General features: G+C 43.3%; 1 protein-coding gene across 13 annotated transcripts in view; it reads left to right on the top strand.

The window, feature by feature from the left end:
• The window catches only part of LOC138751733 (cAMP-responsive element modulator-like), a 211,658-nt gene that overhangs the window by 89,890 nt on the left and 101,137 nt on the right, over positions 1-20,631 (top strand). For all 13 annotated transcript variants that reach the window (XM_069914424.1, XM_069914423.1, XM_069914426.1 and 10 more), the window contains 2 exons: positions 4,016-4,158; positions 5,382-5,570. In XM_069914424.1, coding sequence (XP_069770525.1) covers positions 4,016-4,158; positions 5,382-5,570 — 332 coding nt within the window. The remainder of the gene's footprint in view (positions 1-4,015; positions 4,159-5,381; positions 5,571-20,631) is intronic.

The following is a 20,631-nucleotide window of genomic DNA, read 5'->3' as shown; positions in this document are numbered from 1 at the left end:
GTCTCTTAGGAGTTTGTCAACTTTTTCATTAATATCTCCTACCTGATCCGGACACAGCTGTCGCAGCCTTCTGTCGTCGTTCTTGTTCACCAGGCAGGCGTCCCTGAGTACTTTTTTTGTTGTCTCAAGGTCTCTAGTGTCTGCTGTGGTATTCCACCACGGCGAATTGGGGAAATAAATTCTTAACTTCTCAAGTGTACAGACATTATCATACCTACCGGACATTTATAAGTCAGTCTCTCAGATACAATTGAGGCCAATAAGCCTGAACCTTTGTTTTCTTTCAAAGCCCAACCTTCACGTGGGAGATTTCTCCTCTTAATAACCAGTTTAGGGCAGAAAACTCAGGTCCTCAATTGTTTATAGACCACCTTCTCACTCTATTGGACTTTGCAACGACACAATAAAGACTTTTAAACTCTAGTAGTTTCTTGCGAAGCACTTAATAAATGTCATTCAAACACCTTAAGGACTTTTATCTTGTCTGTAATCACTTACGTGTTACAATCCTGGCATGCGACCTTCAATTGTGGTCGTCTAATTTGTCCGATCTCCAGTTCTTACTGACAATCATAAAGATTTTTTTAAAAAAAAGAGAATTTTGTTAAAACAGGCTTCTCTGGACCTTTTTATCAGCCGGCTGAGATGATTGTCAGAAAAAACAGAAACCGTCGTCCAGTGTTCACTCACCCATCACGTCGGGGTCACCAAATTGTTAGGTCTGCTTTGTTCATGAATGAGTGAGACAAACACCAGACTGAGTCGAAATCAGGGTTCTTTGTTCTTTATTACCGGATTGTAACACTTGCGACTAAACATGTTAGTCGGAGAATGCATTCTGCCGTTATCAGCAAAATGGTGATTTTTTATACCCTTGGATATGTGCTTAGAACATCATCATATCATTACTTGTCCAATGACTAAAACTGTTGCTATCCTTTCCCTGCTAGCTTCCTGCCTCTCAATCCATCAATGTCTCTCTTATCTTGTAAGTACAAGGATGCATTCACATCTTGTTACTGCCCCGTACATTCCCATCTCATGATGTTTTACCTAACAGGAGTACAGGGACACCTCCCCTTCTTGTTACTGCCCTGTACAGGGTAACTCCCTACACATTCCCATCTCATGATGTTTTACCTTACAATAGACAATAACCTAAACTACTTGTACAAACTAAATTATCAACCATTAATAAGGAAAATACAGGAAGACTTAGAAAATTGGAAAGAATTACCGCTAGCGTTGATAGGGAGGGTGAATTGCATTAAAATGAATGTATTCCCATGGATACAATACTTATTTCAAACGTTACCAATTCCCTTAACAGAGAAATTCTTTGCAGAACTAAGGAAAATAACAAGGAAATTTTTATGGAAAGGGAAAAAAGTGAGAGTAACAGAGAGGAATAAACAAGGTGGATTGCAGTCCAGACTTCAAAAACTATTACAGAGCCTAGCAATTAAGGTACTTATCAGATTTTTACCAGAAGGGAGCAAAACCGGATTGGACTAGGATAGAAATAGATAAAATAAGAGAAAAGGTACCAGAGCATATACTTTATAAATGGGCTGAAAAGCTGGTTCAATATAACAATTCACCAGTACTGCATCATTTACCTAAAATATGGAAGAAGATACATGTAGAAAGAAAAAAGATAAATGACCAAATACCAAAAATGCTATTGAAGCAAAATCCACTAATCTCTTTTACAATAGACAACTTATTTTATAGAGAATGGGAGAGAAAAGGAATCAAGAGAATAGAAAATTGTTTTTTGGGAAATAATTTATTAACATTTGAACAGTTGAAGGACAAATATGGAATAACTCATGGTACAATGTTTGAATACCATCAATTGAAAGCTTATTTAAAGGACAAATTGGGAAGCAGATTGAGACTACCAGAAGGAAGCAGCTTTGAATATGTAATTACAGACACAATGATAATGAAAAGAATTATTACAAACATGTACATTAAGCTGTAATGCAAGGAAAATGATGAAATAAGGTACAAACCTAAAGAAAGCTGGGAAAAGGATTTAAACATAAAGATAAAGAATGAAACATGGGAAAAGTTATGTTCTGGAACTATGAAGAACACAATAAACACAAGGCTACGTATGATAAAATATAATTGGTTACGCAGGCTATACATCACCCCTCAGAAATTAGAAGAATGGGACCCAACAATATCGGATAGATGCTTTCACTGTAAACAAGAAATTGGAACAACAATACACGCAATTTGGGCATCCACAAAGTGAATACTTTTTTGGGAAGAACTAAATCAGATATTAAACAAAATCAGAAAAAAACAACATAGCAAAAAATCTAGACATTTTTCTTTTAAATAATATAAGAAGTAAAGAACTAGTTCTCAAATTGGATAGAGCCTAAAAAAGATTCATTATGATAGCCTTATCAGTAGCAAAAAAATGTATAATGTCAACTTGGAAAATGGAAGAGAGTCTGAAAATGCAACAATGGTACATGAAAATGAATAAGTGTATTCCACTGGAAAAAAATTACATATAATTTAAAAGACAAAGTTACATTTTTGAACAAATCTGGGAACCATACATGAAACATAACAGAAAATGCCGTCCTCGGACCTCCACCTCTCAAAATGATAAGAAGATAAACATGATCAGATTTAATGTGTAAAAGTAGATGACTTGTCTTTCTTTTTTTGTTTTGCTTTTGTGTGAAGATGTTGTTTTATTGTATTTTATATGTTTAATATTTATTGGTTTTGGAGGATGAGGGAGGGATGGTGGGAGAAAAGAGAAAATGTCACTGTGCATATTTAATGAGAAATGTTTGTACATATTTTGGTTGATATGTTTCATAGTGCAATAAATAAAAAGTAAAAAAAAAGTCATGATGACTATGAGCTTGGGAATAAAACTGTAACCTACCTGCCTTTTTCCATAACCCTTTATTCCCCTGATCTAACTCTTTCTTGTATATTTAATGAGACAGGTGTTACTGCTTCCACAGATTCACAACTCTCTGGGAAAATTGTTCCTCCCATCTTGGTCCTTAATCTACAATGTCAAAGCTTAACGCTATGTTCTCTAGTTCTAGTCTCACCTTCCACTGGAAACAACTTTTTGGCCCTAATCTTATCTATCCATTTCATAATTTTGTATGTTCTGTAAGATCACCTCCCATTCTACTGAATTTCAGTAAGTATAAGTCAGTTGGGACTGATATTGGAGGCTAGCTCCCTCATTTCTGGAATCAATCTGGTGAATTTTCTCTGCACTCCAAAGCCAGTATATTGTTTCTTAAGTTAAACAAGAAGAACTATAGATGCTGGGTTTGAATACAAGATTCAAATATGCTGGAGAAACTGAGCAGATTAAGCAGCATCAATAGGAAATAAAGGGAAACCAATGTTTGGGGTCTGCATTAATGTATTTGGGCTTGTTCTGATGTTATGGGTATCTTTACCTTGGCAATTCTCTGAAATTGTACCACATTCAGTTGAGAATTCTGCCAGATTATGTTAGTTGGTTAAGCCCAGAAGAGTCATGTGCCCATTCTTATTTTTAGTTATGGCAAAATGCAACATGATTGCAAGTAATGACGTTAAAATTCTGACACCAAAAAAGCTTCCTTTCTTTTGCTCATTCTTATAGCAGCTAGGGAAGCCATTATACTGTAGTTTGTTTCTATGCCTTTTATTATTTATTTTATTTTTTTCTTCCTCCTGTTGTTAGAAATTTTTTTTTTAATTTGAGAGCCTTAAATTGGAATTGCTTTTCATCATCTAAACAAAATTATCTTCAAACAATGAAATGATTTTTTTTTTGTTTACCACTGGCAAAATATCTCAATTTAATAAGTTTATCATTTTCATTTCATGGCATTGAGCATCATTAGTAGTTTCAGCTTCTCATTCTGTGCAATTGCAATTAAAAATAGTTTCATGATTTCATTAGGAGTAAAATTACACTAGAAAGTGTTCTTTTAAGGCAGATCATTGAACATTGATCATGTTATTTCAGAAAAATCCTCAATGAATTGTCTTCTGATGCACCTGGTGTTCCAAAGATTGAAGAAGAAAAATCTGAGGAAGAAGGCGCTACAGCTGCTATCACTACAATGGCAGTACCAACTTCAATCTACCAGACGAGTACTGGCCAATACAGTGCGTACTGCTATTTTATCTCATTTCATGAAAGTGCAGCACAAGAACAGGCCCCTCATTCCATGATATCTGTGCCAAATACAATTCCAAATTAAATTCAATCTCTTCTGCCAACAATCCATATCTGTCCACTCCCTGCATACCCATGTATCTGTCTGAAAGCCTCTTAAATAATACTTTCATATCTGCTTCCATCATGACCTGGGTTGTCATTCCAAGCACCTACCACTCTCTGTTTATAATAGTTAAAATAGCCCGTTGAAATGTGGTCATGATTCTCATGTGTTGAGTGGCATAACAAACCGCTTATTATTGCTATTTATGTTCATATTTGTGATAATTCTTTAACTGTACTTCAAATCAAAGCCAGGAAAGGAGAAACTTGTGCACTGCAATTTGCCATAAATTTTATGTCAACATGTTATTTTTAAAATTATTTTGGAATCTCCAAAATATTTAAATTTTAAATGGGGTAGTGCGGTTGGCTTTGCAGTTAGTGTAACACCATTACAGCAATAGCGATCGGGACCAAGGTTTGAATCCCGTATGTCTGTAAGGAGTTTGTAAGTTCTCTGTGTCTATGTGGGTTTTACCCAGGGATCCAGTTTCCTCCCATTGTTCAAAGTGTATTGGGGGTGTAGGTAAATTAGGTGTAATTGGACAGCACAGGCTCATGGGCCATAAGGGCCTGTTACTGTGCTACATGTAAATTTATTTTGCTTGTAAAATGTTTTTTTGCACCATTTTATTTCACTCCTTACTTCTGATTTCTTATTTTAGTAATAACATAAAAACTTAAATTATTCCTGACTTGAATATATTTGACAGCTCTGTTGAGTTGGTCTTATCAGTTTTAATTATTTTTTTAAATTAACTATCAAACAATACCTTCTTTCTATTTGTATGTTTGATGCCTTTTAACTTGTATAAATACATATTCTGAACTTTTTCCTGTTTTCAATACTGAATATTTAGTTTCATTTTTTGTGTTATAAAGCAAAGGCAAACCTGCACATTTCATTATGGAGTGAAAAATTGCCATTGTTGCATTTTTCTTTCTCTTTGATGTACTCAATATAAATGTTATATTACTTAAAAAGATACTTTTGAGTTCAGTTTCAAGATGATCTGCAATCTATATAGATCATGGACATTTATTTTGACAGTTTCTTTGATGTTCCGTTAAATTGATCTATTTATTGTTTTGATCTACTTCTTCTTAGTTGCAATTGCTCAAGGTGGAACTATTCAGATTGCAAATCCAGGAACTGATGGTGTACAAGGATTACAGACGCTTACCATGACAAATGCAGGAACACCTCAGCCTGGGGCAACCATTGTGCAATATGCTACACAGTCAAGTGATGGGACACAACAATTCTTTGTTCCAGGCAGCCAAGTTGTTGTTCAAGGTATGAGAAATGGATTTTTTTGACAAGATTATAGTAAAGTGGTGTTTCTGAAGAAAAATATTGAAGAAACTTTGATTGGATTAGCATGGCTGTAGAGAGAGCCTTCAGTGGGTCAGTGCAGCCTTTGGTCATTTTAGAAAGGGATATACCTTGATGGGGCTCAAGCCCAAAACATTGGTTATGCATTTTTATCTTGCTCTATAAAATACACTGACCTGCTGAGTTTCTCCAGCATTATGTTTTTATTTTTATTGGAAAGGGATTCTTGAACCAAGCACAAAACCTGTGGGTTAGAGTCATACCACATGGAAGTGGGCCCTTCAGCCCATTGTGCCTGTGTTGACCATCATGCATATTAACCTGACCCAAACTAATTTTTTTTATCCCACATTCTCAACAACATACATCCAGATTCAACCAATAATTTTAATACTGGGGGCAATATACTGTGGCCGATTTATCTATCATCCTGCGGATTTTTTCACATGGAAGGAAACTGGTGCATCAGAGGAAACCTAAATATTGATATGGAAAATGTACAAAATCCACAGACAGCCCCTGAGGGCTGGATAAAACCTTGTTTGCTCCAATTGTGAGGAAGTAGTGGATAACAGTGATCCTGCTTATTTAAATTGGGGTAAGTAAATAAATCTTATAAAAAGCTTGTATTGGTGATAATGACTTTGAAGCTGTGGGATTGCTTAACCTAGTTAACTGATGTATTTCAGGGAAGGAAATATTATTTTTGACTGATGTATTATGAGTACAGACATACAATATTCACTTAATTCACATCAAGTCGTAGATTTGCAGCATGGAAAGAGGCACTTTAGCCCACTTTATTTGTGCTTGCTACTGAAATAGAAAGAACAGATGCAGGAGAAGGTTATTCAGCCCTTCAAGCCTGCTCCATCATTCAAATTGATCATGGCTGATCCTGCAATGACCTAGGAATACCCTATTCCTGCATTGACTTCATACCCCATGACCCCCTTTAATCAAGTTTGTGTTTGTACTGGTCTTGCCAGCAAGTACCTATTTGAAATAATAAAATTTTCCAGTTCTGTCTATAACCTTCTATGTTGTAATGTTTCAAATGCTCATCAAAAAACCTATTTTGGGAATACCTTACTGTAAATACCTCTCGGTCAGCACATTCAAGATCTTAGTTCCCCCTCTTGGTGAAAATGTTCTTTCTCAAATTCTGTCTAAATCTACTGGCAATCATCCCAAGAAGAATAGCATATAAGAGCAGGGATGTAATATTGAAGCTTGATAAGGCACTGGTGAGTCCTCACTTTGAGTATTTTGAGCAGTTTTGGGCTCCTCATTTAAGAAAGAATGTGCTGAAGTTGGAGAGGATTCAGACGAAGTTCACAAGGATGATTCCAGGAATAAAGGGTTATTGTATGAGAAAGGTTTGATAGCTCTTGGCCTGTACTGATTGGAATATAGGAGAGTAAGGGGGGGACATCATTGAACCATTTTTAATGATGAAAGGCTTGGACAGAGTGGATCTAGAAAGGTTGAGAGGGTCTAGAACAGTGGTTCTCAACCTTTTTCTTTCCACTCACATACCACTTTAAGTAATCCTCAAGCCATAAGTGCTCTGTGATTAGTAAGGGATTACTATGGGTATGTTAGTGGGGGGGGGAAAATGGTTGAGAACCACTACTCTCGGCCCAATTATTACTGAAATATTTTGCTTGAGAAAAATTGTCATTGGCCCATTTCCTTTGGAGTTATGAAACCATGCACATAATGAGTCAATTAGGTTTTCAAACTTTTTCTTCCACCCACATACCACCTTAAGCAATCCCTTACTAATCACAGAGCACCTATGGCATAGGGATTACTTAAAGTGGTATGTGAGTGGAAAGAAAAAGGTTGAGAACCACTGGTCCAGAACAAGAGGATTGCAGGTCATCCACTTAGAATAGAGATACAGAGGAATTTCTTTAGCCATAGGGCGATGAATCTGAGGGATATGTTGCCACAGGCAGTTGTCGAGGCCAGGTCATTGCATGTTTTTAAGGCAAAGATTGATAGGTTATTGATTATCCAGTGGATTAAAGGTCATGGGGGGAAGGCCGGGCAGTGGGGCTCTGTGGGTTGTATAGCCCATCTCTTCACCTATGTCTTATCATCTTACTCCTTTACTGAAACACACATTGTCTGCATTTTAATACCTGTTCTCAGTTTCTCATGATTAATGCCCAAGATGTATTTCAATCACTCTGCTCCAAGGAAAATAGACTCAACATCTCTACTCTACTGAATGCACCTTTCCAGAACCACCAAAACAATCACATTCTTCATGTAGAGTGCGATGCCATACCGTTAGGGAGTAATTTGGGATGGGCAATAAACACTGGCCAGCACATTCCAACCTTCAAATGAATCATAGTTACACAAAACACTTAAAGAACCATATCAGTCAGAAAGAGAACATCAATTGTCCATTCAAAAAGCACTGTTGTGGTGAACTTTATGGGAACTCTTTTTTGCTGTTGGGTATATGGATGGTCACGACTACATTGGCAAGGACATTGAGCTCCAAAATGGTCCATTGGCTTTATATTATAATCTATCCTCTCTGGGCATTTACTTTATTTGATTCTAGCCCTTACCAATATGTTATTATGTTGCTCAAACGTATAGATTGCATTTTTTATCTTCAAGTATTCTACTGTGTTTTGTGCCTCAATAAACAAATCTTCTAGTGTTCCCTTTGACATTTGGTTGAAAAAAATTATAAGGCACCATTGATCTAACCTTTTAAAAAATAAATATCTCAGGAAATTGAATATATTTTTTCAATAAACTTTCATTCATTAAAGATGGATGAATCTTTTCAAAACATTTTATGAATAGAAATAAATCATTATAGGAGAACAAGTTATTTTATCTTTTCCTTCTATATTATTTAGTGAAGAAGCATATTTTTTTCCAAAGAATACTATAAATTTGAAACCCATTACAATTAAGAATGAAACTCAGTGACGTATGCAACTTATTGTTTTTGACCTTTAGTGCACAGAAAAAAATCTGGTTACGAACCTGCTATTGAAGGGCAGTGAAGTCACTGATGTCATTGTTTCTTATTTTAATTGCATCAGTGCAAGTTGGCTAAGAACCTTTTATGTAGAATGAACAGAAAAGAATGAGAAGTAGACTTCAAAGTATGGTTTTGGCACGTCTATAATACAGGATGAGACAGAAACAGGTAAAGTAATGGCAAGATCTGGGTCGTTTTAATATAATGAAGCCACTGTAAATTTTCAGACACTCAGTTAATAGATAAGCTTGTCTTTTAATTTCCATATCCAGCACTACAATCTAACTTACGGTAAAATAGCAGCATAGATGATATTGGTTCTGTGTTGCAAAACAGAATAGCATAAAAAGTGTAAATAATGAAATTAATATTTCTACTTTGAAGGGGACTGTAATATTTCAATAAGTTTTTCTCATTTTGTATCTGTTAAGCTAGCTTCCTAAATCTTGTCTTGAAGTGCGTTTGCAGTCTTTTCTGAAAAATGGTTCTTAGCTTTAAACTTAAGACGTCTCATTTCATTTTATTTTGAGATGCTGGGTTTAAGCTTTTCAGTTCTGTATATTAAATTGTAGAAAGGAAATAAACTTAAAGCAGATGCTTGATGTACATCAATTAAAATAACTAATATTTGCCTGTTATGAAGTGTCAATTGTGGGATAGTTCTGGAAGCATTTGGATAAACAGAAATGTTACTCTTGTTCTTACCCTCTGTGTTTTGATGGTGCATTCTCCTGCCTTTCAGTTGAGCTTTCAGGTGTCATTAGTTTTCCTGAAATTTAGAAGATAGAACAATATAGCACAGGATAGGTCCTTCAGCCTTCAATGTTGTGCCATCCCATATATTTCTTTGTTAAAATAAAAGTACTAAATCCTCCCTACCACAACACCCTCTATTTTTCTTTCATCCATGTGTCTGTCTAAGAGTCTCTTAAGTGTCCCCAATGTTTCAGTCTCCATCACCATTCCCAGCAAGGCATTCCAGGCATCCACATCTCTCTGTGTAAAGAAAAACTTAGCCCTGATGTCTACCCTAAACTTCCCTCACTTAACTTTTTACAGATGTCCACTGGTGTTTGCTGATATGCCGTGGGAAATAGGCACTGGCTATGCCTCTCATTATCTTGTAGACCTCTATCAAGTCTCGTCTAATCATTCTATGCTCCAGAAAGAGAAGTCCCAGTACTACTAACCTTACCTCTTAAGACTTGTTTTCCATCCCAGGCAACGACCTGGTAAATCTCCTCTGTGCCCTTTCTTAACTTCCACATCCTTCCGATGATGAGGTGACCAGAACTGAACACTATACTCTCCACAAGGTCGCCAATCTCCATTATGTTTCGGGTCCATATGTAGTGAACTGTTGGCCTTGTGAATTATGCCTAGTTCATCCATCTTGGAAAAATCTTCCTTAGCTAACCGTGGCTTCTCTGGAAGCAAGTGAAGCTTTAGCATGGATAGGAGGGCCCTTAGTACAAATGCGATGAGTAACACCGTGCTTTGCTGTCAAGGCAGAAAATTGTGGAGTAGTAATCTCAGGGAAATCTTCTAACAGCTTGGAGAATTCATCTACTGGTTTACTTAATGTTTGAAGATGCAGACCAGGGTCTAGGCGTCTGCCAGAGGAATAGTCTGAAAAGTAGTTCCATCTATAAACTGAAGCCTTTTTAAGTCGATGAGGAATGAATGAGCTCAAAGAAAATCTGCACCAAGCAAAAGTCAGGATACTGCTGTTATAATAAATGGCCATGTGTAGAGATGATTCTCGAACTTGATACTCACTTCCTGGTTCCAAAGGTTGGAATGTGGGATGGCTTGTGACAAAACCAATGGCTGGAAATACACTAACTTCTGATCCCGTGTCCACCAGAAATTTTCGCTGGGACAACTGGTCCCATACATACAGTAGGCTTGCAGGTTTCTCGCCAACCGACGCAGTCCTTACACTGGTGGTTCGTCTGGGCGTTTCCCGCAAAGAGGCAGGGTGGAAGGCACTTGCAGGCATTTATTTACTAACGTCTGTGGTAGTAACACCAAAATGAGGTGTCCACAGGCTGCTTGCTTGTCTTGGCGTGTTGCCTGCTTGTAGGGAGTGATGTACTAAGAGCACTAGAGTGTGACTGGGTCAATATCGGAGAGGTTGGTTGTGCAGACTTGTCTTTCCTTGCTGTGCTTTTGGCCAGCCATAGAATGTCTACCTCCGCTGTTACAGGCCTTAGGTCTTCAAATGAACAATTGGATAGCAAGAGCCTAATATCATCTGGTATTCACTCTCAAAAGAGCTGCTTGAATAACATTGAACCTTTCGCCAGCTGCCAGGAACAGCATTTCATCCATTAGTTCTGAAGGGATGCAGTCTCCCAACCCATCTAAATGTTGTCGTTTGGCTGTCCTTTCCCTACAGGACATACCATATACACATAATAAAAGTGCTTTTAAAGTGTCATACTTGCTGGTATGTGGTCAATCTCATAGGAAGCCGCCAACCCTCTTAGTGATGGTCTGGTGGGAAGATGGATGAACTAGGCATAATTCACAAGGCCAACAATCCCTGGGCATCTCCACTACATAGGGACCCAAAACACAATGGAGATTGGCGACCTTGTGGAGATTACAGGTGTCTTTACTATGCCACCATCCTCATATTCAGGATTTCTCAGCTAATTTGCATGGAGTGAAGATCTTGTCCAAAATAGACTTGGTCCGTGGCCATCACCAAGTAACAGTAGAGCCAGAAGACATTCCAAAAACAGCAATAACCCCGACTAGGTAGTTTGAATTTTTACAAATACCATTCGGATTAAAGAATGCCGCTCAATCATTTCAACGGGTGATGGACCAATGCCTTCATTCTGATGGCACTGACAAGATGGTAATAATGAGTAGTGTCCAATTCGACTTTGCAAAGGTGAAATTGTGCTTCAGCCTGTTGGAACCACAGTTTAGGTTCAGGTGTCCATAAAGGTGAAAGCTTCATCTGCAAAGTCCATGTTTGTCCAAAAATACGTTTTTGGACTCATCTGTGTCACCAATTGTGGCCACTGGAATCGCAGTGAACACGACAAAATAACCACACAAGGCATTTCTAGTATGAATCAAACGGATTTACTCTTCATCACCCACACAACCTCTTAAAAGTCAGAATCACACATTCAACGCACGCTAACATCATCGCGCACTAACGCCACATGGCCCGTTCGATGCCTCCTGGGAGTTGTAGTGCCGCCATAGTGCCACTACATGCTCTATTCTTGAATTCAATCCCCCTATTAATGAAGCTCAGCATCCATGGTCTTCTTAACTATCCTAGCAACCTGTGCGGCGATCTTGAGGGATATATGGATTTGAACCCCAAGGTCACTCTGTTCATCCACACTCTTAAGTAACTGACCATTAACCCTGTGCTCAGTATTCTGGTTTGTCCTTCAAAAATACATCACCTCACACTTATCCGGATTGAAATCCATATGCCACCTTTCTGACCAACTCTGCATCCTGTCTATATCCTCTTGTAACCTTTGACAACCTTCAGCTTAATCTACAACTCCTCCAACCTTCGTGTCATCTGCAAACTTACTGATCCATCTTTCCACCTCTTTATCCAGGTCATTTATAAAAATCATAAAAAGCAGGGGTCCCAGAACAGATCCTTGCGGCACTCCTCTAGTCACCGACCACCAGGCAGAATACTTTCCTTCCACTACTACTCTCTGCTTTCTTCTTACAAGCCAATTTTTTTATCCACACATCCAAGGTTCCACTGATCCTGTGCCTCATGACTTTCTGGATGAGTCTTTCATGGGGGAGCTTTTCAAATACCTTACTAAAATCCATATAGACCACATCTATCAACCTACCCTCATCAATTTATTTTGTTACCTTCTCAAAAAACTCAATTAGACTCCTGACACATGATCTGCCCTTCACAAAGCCATGCTGACTATCCTTGAGTAAACTACTTCTCCAAATGCTCATAGATCCTACCCTTGAGAATTCTCTCCATTAGTTTGCACACCACTGATGTAAGACTCACTGGTCTATAATTCCGAAGATTCTCCCTATTGCCTTTTTTAAACAAGGGGACTACATTTGCCTTTTTCCAATCCTCCAGCACCTCCCCTGCGACCAAGGAGAATTCAAAGATCATTGTTATTGCCCCAGTTATCTCTTCGCTGACTTCCCACAGCAGCCTGGGGTATATTGCATCCGGCCACGGGGACTTATCAATCAATCTTTATGTTTTTAAGAAGATTCAACACTTTCTCTTCCTTAATCTCCACATTGTCCAGCACACCGGCCTGTTCAATTTCGACCACACCATGATCAAGGTCCTTTTCTCTTGTGAATACTGATGCAAAGTATTCATTTAGGACCTCTCTAATCTCCTCTGCTTCAGGCAAATGTTTCCTCCTTTATTCTTTAGTTGCCCACCTTCATTCTCATCATCCTTCTGTTCTCCTCATACAAATAGAATGCCTTGGGTTCTCCTTAATTCTGCATGCCTTCTCATGCCCCCTTTGAGCTCTCCTAAGTCCCTTCTTTAGCTCCTTCGAGGCTACCATATACTTCTCATGAGCCTTTCCTGTTTCCTGCTTCCTCTATCTAATATATGCTTCCTTCTTCCTCTTGACTAGTTGCCTGGCCTGTTTTGACAGCCATGGTTCCTTTTTCCTACCATCTTTTCCTTGTCCCAGTGAGACAAATCTATCTTGAACTCTGCACAAGTAGTCCCTAAATTTCCTCCACATTACTTCTGAGCTTTCTGCTTTAAACATCTGTTTCCAATTTACTTTTGCTAGTTCCTGCCTCATCCCTTCATAATTATCCCTTCCCCAGTTAAGCACGTTCCCAGTTTGACTGTTTTTATCCTTTTCCATAGCTATGTTGAAGCTAAGGGAGTTGTGGTCACTCTCACCAAAATGTTCCCCACCGAGAGGTTCGCCACCTGACCAGATTTCATTTCCCAGACCGGATCCAGTGTGGCCTCTCCTCTTGTTGGCCAGTCCGCATACTGTGTCAGGACTTCTTTAATTTACCTGACAAATTCAGCCCCATCTATCCCTCTTGCAGTCAGTAGGTACCAGTCAATATTAGGAAAGTTGAAATCACCCATGACTACAACCCTGTATTTCCCGCACCATTCCAAAATCTGCCTGCTTATCTGCTCCTCGGTATCCTGAGGGCAATTTGGGGGCCTATAGACTACTTCCAGCACAGAGATAACTCCTTTCCTTTTTCTGACTTCCACCCACACTGACTCAATGGACACTCCCTCTGCAGCATTCTCCCCATCTATAGCCGTGATACTATTCCTGATCAGAAATGCTACTCCCTTCCCTTTTCTTCCTCCTATCCTATTCTTTTTAAAACACCTAAATCCCAGTACCTGCACCAGCTAATCTTGCCCTTCCTCCAGCTGAGTTTCAGTAATGGCCAACACATACTATTTCCAAGTACTGATCTGTTCATCCTCTTTATTCCTAATACTCTTAGTGTTGAAAATAAACACATTTCAATCCTTCTAACTGGATACCTTTGTTTTGACCCTGCCCATCCTTCCTCACCAACTCAGAGCACATACCATCATGCTTTTGTCCTTCTACCCTAATCTTCTCACTCACATTCTGATTCCAACCCCCCTGACAAACTCGTTTAAACCCTCCCCAACAGTTCTAGCAAACCTGCTCATCAAGATATTGGTCCCCCTTTCCAGAAGAGATCCCAATGATGCATAAATCTGAACCCCTGCCCCTGCATCAACTCTTCTTCCATTCATTCATCTGCCACATCTTCCTCTTCCAACCCTCTCTGGCACGTGGCACAGGCAGCAGTCCTCAGATTACCACCCTTGAGGTCCTGCTTTTCAACTTCTTTCCAAACTCTTGATATTCCCTCTTTAGGGCCTCATCCCTACTTCTATGTCATTGGTCCCTAAGTGGACCACAACATCTGGCTGCTCACCCTCCCCATCCAGAATGCTAGGAACTCAATCAGAGACATCCCTTACCCTGGCACCTGGGAAGCAAAATACCATGCAGGAGCCTCGATCTCGTTCTCCAAACTTCCTATCTGCTCTCCTAACCAATGAGTCCACAATTACCATTGCTCTCCTCTTCTCCGCCCCCCCCCCCCATTCCCTTCTGAGCCTGGGGCCAGCCTCTGATCCAGAGACGTGACCACCTCGATTTGTCCCTGATAATTCATACCCCCAACAATATCTAAAACAGTATATTTCTTATTGAGGGGAATGGCCACAGGGGTGCTCTGCACTGTCTGTCTCTCCCCCTTCTCTCTCCTAACAGTCACCCACTTACCTGTCTCCCTCTCTATAATTTACCGGAGTTCATCCAGCTCTAGCTCCAGCCTCCTAACATGATCTCCCAGGAGCAGCAGCTGGATATACCCTCTTGCAGGTGCAGTCATCAGGGACAATTGTGCTGTACCAGGATTTCTACATCCTGCACTCGAAACATTCCACTGCCCTTCAGCCAGTTTCGATCCCATCTCCAGCAGTCCGCAGCCCAGCATGAGTCTCCCGACAGCAGTCTTCAGCAGCCCACAGCTTCCGTGGGTTCCTTGCTTCGAGTTGCCAGTAGCCCGCCTCACTAGCCCGCCGCTGTGATCACCATCCCATCGGTCATCTCCTTTGCTTCTCCTGCTCAGATAGGGGATGGTCTCCCTGTTTTCTGCTGCCCTGCACCAGTCCTCTGCTCCCCAGGAGTCTGCAACCCTTCGTAGCTGCTGCCGATTATCTTGGGCACAGACCTCGTGTCGTGGGATTTTAAATAAAACAACTGTCTGCTCCTTCAACATCATCTCTGCCTGTACTGTCCCATTTGTTGGACTCTTGGATAAAGACTTTAAGGACTCTCAGCTCATCATTACTCCTTTTGGCCATACTATTGATTGTCTACTCAGTGGCTTTCAAACTTTTTAATTTCTACTTACATATCACTTTAAGTAATTCCTAAGCCACGTTGCTCTCCATTGCAGGCAAAATCTTCGCTAGGATTCTACTAAATAGAATAATACCTAGTGTCGCCGAGAATATTCTCCCAGAATCACAGTGCGGCTTTCGCGCAAACAGAGGAAGTACTGACATGGTCTTTGCCCTCAGACAGCTCCAAGAAAAGTGCAGAGAACAAAACAAAGGACTCTACATCACCTTTGTTGACCTCACCAAAGCCTTCGACACCGTGAGCAGGAAAGGGCTTTGGCAAATACTAGAGCGCATCGGATGTCCCCCAAAGTTCCTCAACATGATTATCCAACTGCACGAAAACCAACAAGGTCGGGTCAGATACAGCAATGAGCTCTCCGAACCCTTCTCCATTAACAATGGCGTGAAGCAAGGCTGTGTTCTCGCACCAACCCTCTTTTCAATCTTCTTCAGCATGATGCTGAACCAAGCCATGAAAGACCCCAACAATGAAGACGCTGTTTACATCCGGTACCGCACGGATGGCAGTCTCTTCAATCTGAGGCGCCTGCAAGCTCACACCAAGACACAAGAGCAACTTGTCCGTGAACTACTCTTTGCAGATGATGCCGCTTTAGTTGCCCACTCAGAGCCAGCTCTTCAGCGCTTGACGTCCTGCTTTGCGGAAACTGCCAAAATGTTTGGCGTGGAAGTCAGCCTGAAGAAAACGGAGGTCCTCCATCAGCCAGCTCCCCACCATGACTACCAGCCCCCCCACATCTCCATCGGGCACACAAAACTCAAAACGGTCAACCAGTTTACCTATCTCGGCTGCACCATTTCATCAGATGCAAGGATCGACAATGAGATATGAGTCAAATAGCGCCTTTGGAAGACTACACAAAAGAGTCTGGAAAAACAACCAACTGAAAAACCTCACAAAGATAAGCGTATACAGAGCCGTTGTCATACCCACACTCAGTTCGGCTCCGAATCATGGGTCCTCTACCGGCACCACCTACGGCTCCTAGAACGCTTCCACCAGCGTTGTCTCCGCTCCATCCTCAACATTCATTGGAGCGCTTTCATCCCTAACGTCGAAGTACTCGAGATGGCAGAGGTCGACAGCATCGAGTCCACGCTGCTGAAGATCCAGCTGCGCTGGATGGGTCACGTCTCCAGAATGGAGGACCATCGCCTTCCCAAGATCGTGTTATATGGCGAGCTCTCCACTGGCCACCGTGACAGAGGTGCACCAAAGAAAAGGTACAAGGACTGCCTAAAGAAATCTCTTGGTGCCTGCCACATTGACCACCGCCAGTGGGCTGATAACGCCTCAAACCGTGCATCTTGGCGCCTCACAGTTTGGCGGGCAGCAACCTCCTTTGAAGAAGACCGCAGAGCCCACCTCACTGACAAAAGGCAAAGGAGGAAAAACCCAACACCCAACCCCAACCAACCAATTTTCCCCTGCAACCGCTGCAACCATGTCTGCCTGTCCCGCATCGGACTTGTCAGCCACAAACGAGCCTGCAGCTGACGTGGACTTTTACCCCCTCCATAAATCTTCGTCCGCGAAGCCAAGCCAAAGAAAAAAAAAGCCATAGATGCTCTGTGATTAGTAAGGGATTACTTAAGGTGGTATGTGAGTGAGCGAATAAAGGTTGAGAACCACTGCTCTAGACCCAGTTGTTACTGAAATATTTTGCTTGAGAAAAATTGTCATTGGCCCATTTCCTATGGAGTTATGAAACCATTAACATAACTAATTAATTAAGTACGATTAAAACAGTGGTTTTCAAACTTATTTTCCCCCCTCACTCACACCACGTAAGTAATCCCTTACTATTCACAGAGCACATATGGCATCGGGATTACTTAAGGTGGTATGTGAGTGGGGCCGTCTCCCCCTTGCTCCTGCCCGTATCGGGGCCGCCGCCGTCTACCCTTCGCCCGGACCGGGGCCAGGGCCGCTGCTGCTCTCCCTGTGCCTGGACTGGGGCCGCCGCCTCCAACAACAATCGGCCCCGGCCTCGGTCGAGTGAGGCAGGCGGAGGCCCCGGTCCGGACAGGGAGTGGGAGGCGGCGGCCCCAGTCCAGGCACAGGGAGAGCAGCAGCGGCCCCGGCCCCGGTCCGGGCGAAGGGTAGACGGCGGCGACCCCGATACGGGCAGGAGCAAGGGGGAGACGGCGGCCCCGGCCTCGGTCGTGTGAGGCAGGCGGAGGCCCCGATACGGGCAGAGAGTTGGAGGCGGCGGCCCCAGTCCAGGCACAGGGAATGCAGCAGCGGCCCCGGCCCCGGTCCGGGCGAAGGGTAGACGGCGGCGGCCCCGATACGGGCAGGAGCAAGGGGGAGACGGCGGCCCCGGCCTTGGTCGTGTGAGGCAGGCGGAGGCCCCGGTCCGGGCAGGGAGTGGGAGGCGGCGGCCCAAGTCCAGGCACAGGGAGAGCAGCAGCGGCCCCGGCCCCGGTCCAGGCGAAGGGTAGACGGCGGCGGCCCCGATACGGGCAGGAGCAAGGGGGAGACGGCGGCCCCGGCCTCGGTCGAGTGGGGCAGGCGAAGGCCCCGATACGGGCAGAGAGTGGGAGGCGGCGGCCCCAATCCAGGCACAGGGTGAACTGCGGCGGCCTCGGCCCCGGTCCGGGCAGTATGGACCGACCTAGGAGGGGAGGCAGGCCCCTCCAGCCCGGGTAAGAAACCTGCATAGGAGAAGGCCACTCCGATATAAAACCTACGACCCAAGGACCTCGCTGCCACGTCCCAGCTTGCTTGGCCACGGCACACGAACCATGGGTGTAAAGGGTGGGGCCAGTACTGCGCGCACTGCACTCCACCTAAAAGCTCCTTTGCGCAGGCCCGAGGACAGGTCCACGTCCTCCCCCTCCACGTCCTCCCCCTCCACGTCCTCCCCCTCCACGTCCTCCCCCTCCACGTCCTCCCCCTCCACGTCCTCCCCCTCAAAAGATGCTCACAAACTCAAGCTAGCATGCTGGAACATCAGAACCATGCTAGACAAGGCTGACAGCCACCGACCTGAACGTCGGTCTGCCCTCATTGCACATGAACTCCTCAGACTTGACATCGACATAGCCGCTCTCAGTGAAGTCCGCCTGGCAGATGTAGGCAGCCTCCAAGAACGCGGCGCGGGCTACACACTCTACTGGTCTGGCAAGCCTTCGGATGAACGACGCCTATCTGGTGTAGGCTTCATGGTCAAGAGCTTCATTGCCTCCAAACTCGAAAACCTTCCGACAGGCCTCTCGGACCGAATCATGTCCATGCGACTCCCACTTCAAAACAAGCGTCACATCACCCTCATCAGTGTCTATGCTCCAACCCTCCAGGCGGAACCAGCAGAAAAGAACAAGTTCTACACCGACCTGCGCAACCTCATCCAACGTACCCCTACAGCCGACAAGGTTGTCATCCTGGGCGACTTCAACGCTCGTGTCGGCAAAGACTCAGAAACCTGGCCAGGAATCCTGGGCAAGCATGGCGTCGGCAAGTGCAACGACAATGGGCACCTCCTGTTGGAGCTCTGCGCAGAACAGCGACTTGTCATTACAAACACCCTTTTTCAGCAGAGGGACAGCCTTAAGACCACCTGGATGCATCCCCGATCCAAACACTGGCACCTCCTGGACTACATCCTGGTGCGAGAAAGTGACAAACAAGATGTGCTCCACACCAGGGTCATGCCTAGCGCGGAATGCCACACTGACCACCGGCTGGTTCGCTGCAAGCTCAACCTTCACTTCAAGCCAAAGCCCAGGAACAATAAAGCCCCCAGAAAGAGGTTCAATGTTGGAAACCTGCAGTCAGACGAAGCGAGAGGAAACTTCCAGGCAAACCTCAAAGCAAAGCTCGACGTTGCAACCCGCCTCACGGACCCGTCCCCTGAAACCCTCTGGGATCAGTTGAAGACTACCATATTGCAATCCACTGAAGAGGTACTGGGCTTCTCCTCCAGGAAAAACAAGGACTGGTTTGACGAAAACAGCCAGGAAATCCAGGAGCTGCTGGCAAAGAAGCGAGCTGCACACCAGGCTCACCTTACAAAGCCGTCCTGTCCAGAGAAGAAACAAGCCTTCCGTCGCGCATGCAGCCATCTTCAGCGCAAACTCCGGGAGATCCAAAATGAGTGGTGGACTAGCCTCGCCAAACGAACACAGCTCAGCGCGGACATTGGCGACTTCAGGGGTTTCTACGAGGCTCTAAAGGCTGTGTACGGCCCCTCACCCCAAGTCTAAAGCCCACTGCGCAGCTCAGACGGCAAAGTCCTCCTCAGCGACAAGATCTCCATCCTCAACCGATGGTCAGAACACTTCCAATCTCTTTTCAGTGCCAACCGCTCAGTCCAAGATTCCGCCCTGCTCCAGCTCCCTCAACAGCCCCTAAGGCTAGAGCTGGATGAGGTTCCCACCCTGGATGAGACATATAAGGCAATCGAACAACTGAAAAGTGGCAAAGCAGCAGGTATGGATGGAATCCCCCCAGAAGTCTGGAAGGCTGGCGGCAAAACTCTGCATGCCAAACTGCATGAGTTTTTCAAGCTTTGTTGGGACCAAGGTAAACTGCCTCAGGATCTTCGTGATGCCACCATCATCACCCTGTACAAAAACAAAGGCGAGAAATCAGACTGCTCAAACTACAGGGGAATCACGTTGCTCTCCATTGCAGGCAAAATCTTCGCTAGGATTCTACTAAATAGAATAATACCTAGTGTCGCCGAGAATATTCTCCCAGAATCACAGTGCGGCTTTCGCGCAAACAGAGGAACCACTGACATGGTCTTTGCCCTCAGACAGCTCCAAGAAAAGTGCAGAGAACAAAACAAAGGACTCTACATCACCTTTGTTGACCTCACCAAAGCCTTCGACACCGTGAGCAGGAAAGGGCTTTGGCAAATACTAGAGCGCATCGGATGTCCCCCAAAGTTCCTCAACATGATTATCCAACTGCACGAAAACCAACAAGGTCGGGTCAGATACAGCAATGAGCTCTCCGAACCCTTCTCCATTAATAATGGCGTGAAGCAAGGCTGTGTTCTCGCACCAACCCTCTTTTCAATCTTCTTCAGCATGAT

The sequence above is a fragment of the Narcine bancroftii genome, chromosome 1 (assembly GCF_036971445.1).
Source record: "Narcine bancroftii isolate sNarBan1 chromosome 1, sNarBan1.hap1, whole genome shotgun sequence".
Lineage (NCBI taxonomy): Eukaryota > Metazoa > Chordata > Chondrichthyes > Torpediniformes > Narcinidae > Narcine > Narcine bancroftii.
The sequence above is the reverse complement of the archived record's forward strand: the minus strand, read 5'-3'. Positions and strand labels throughout refer to the sequence as shown.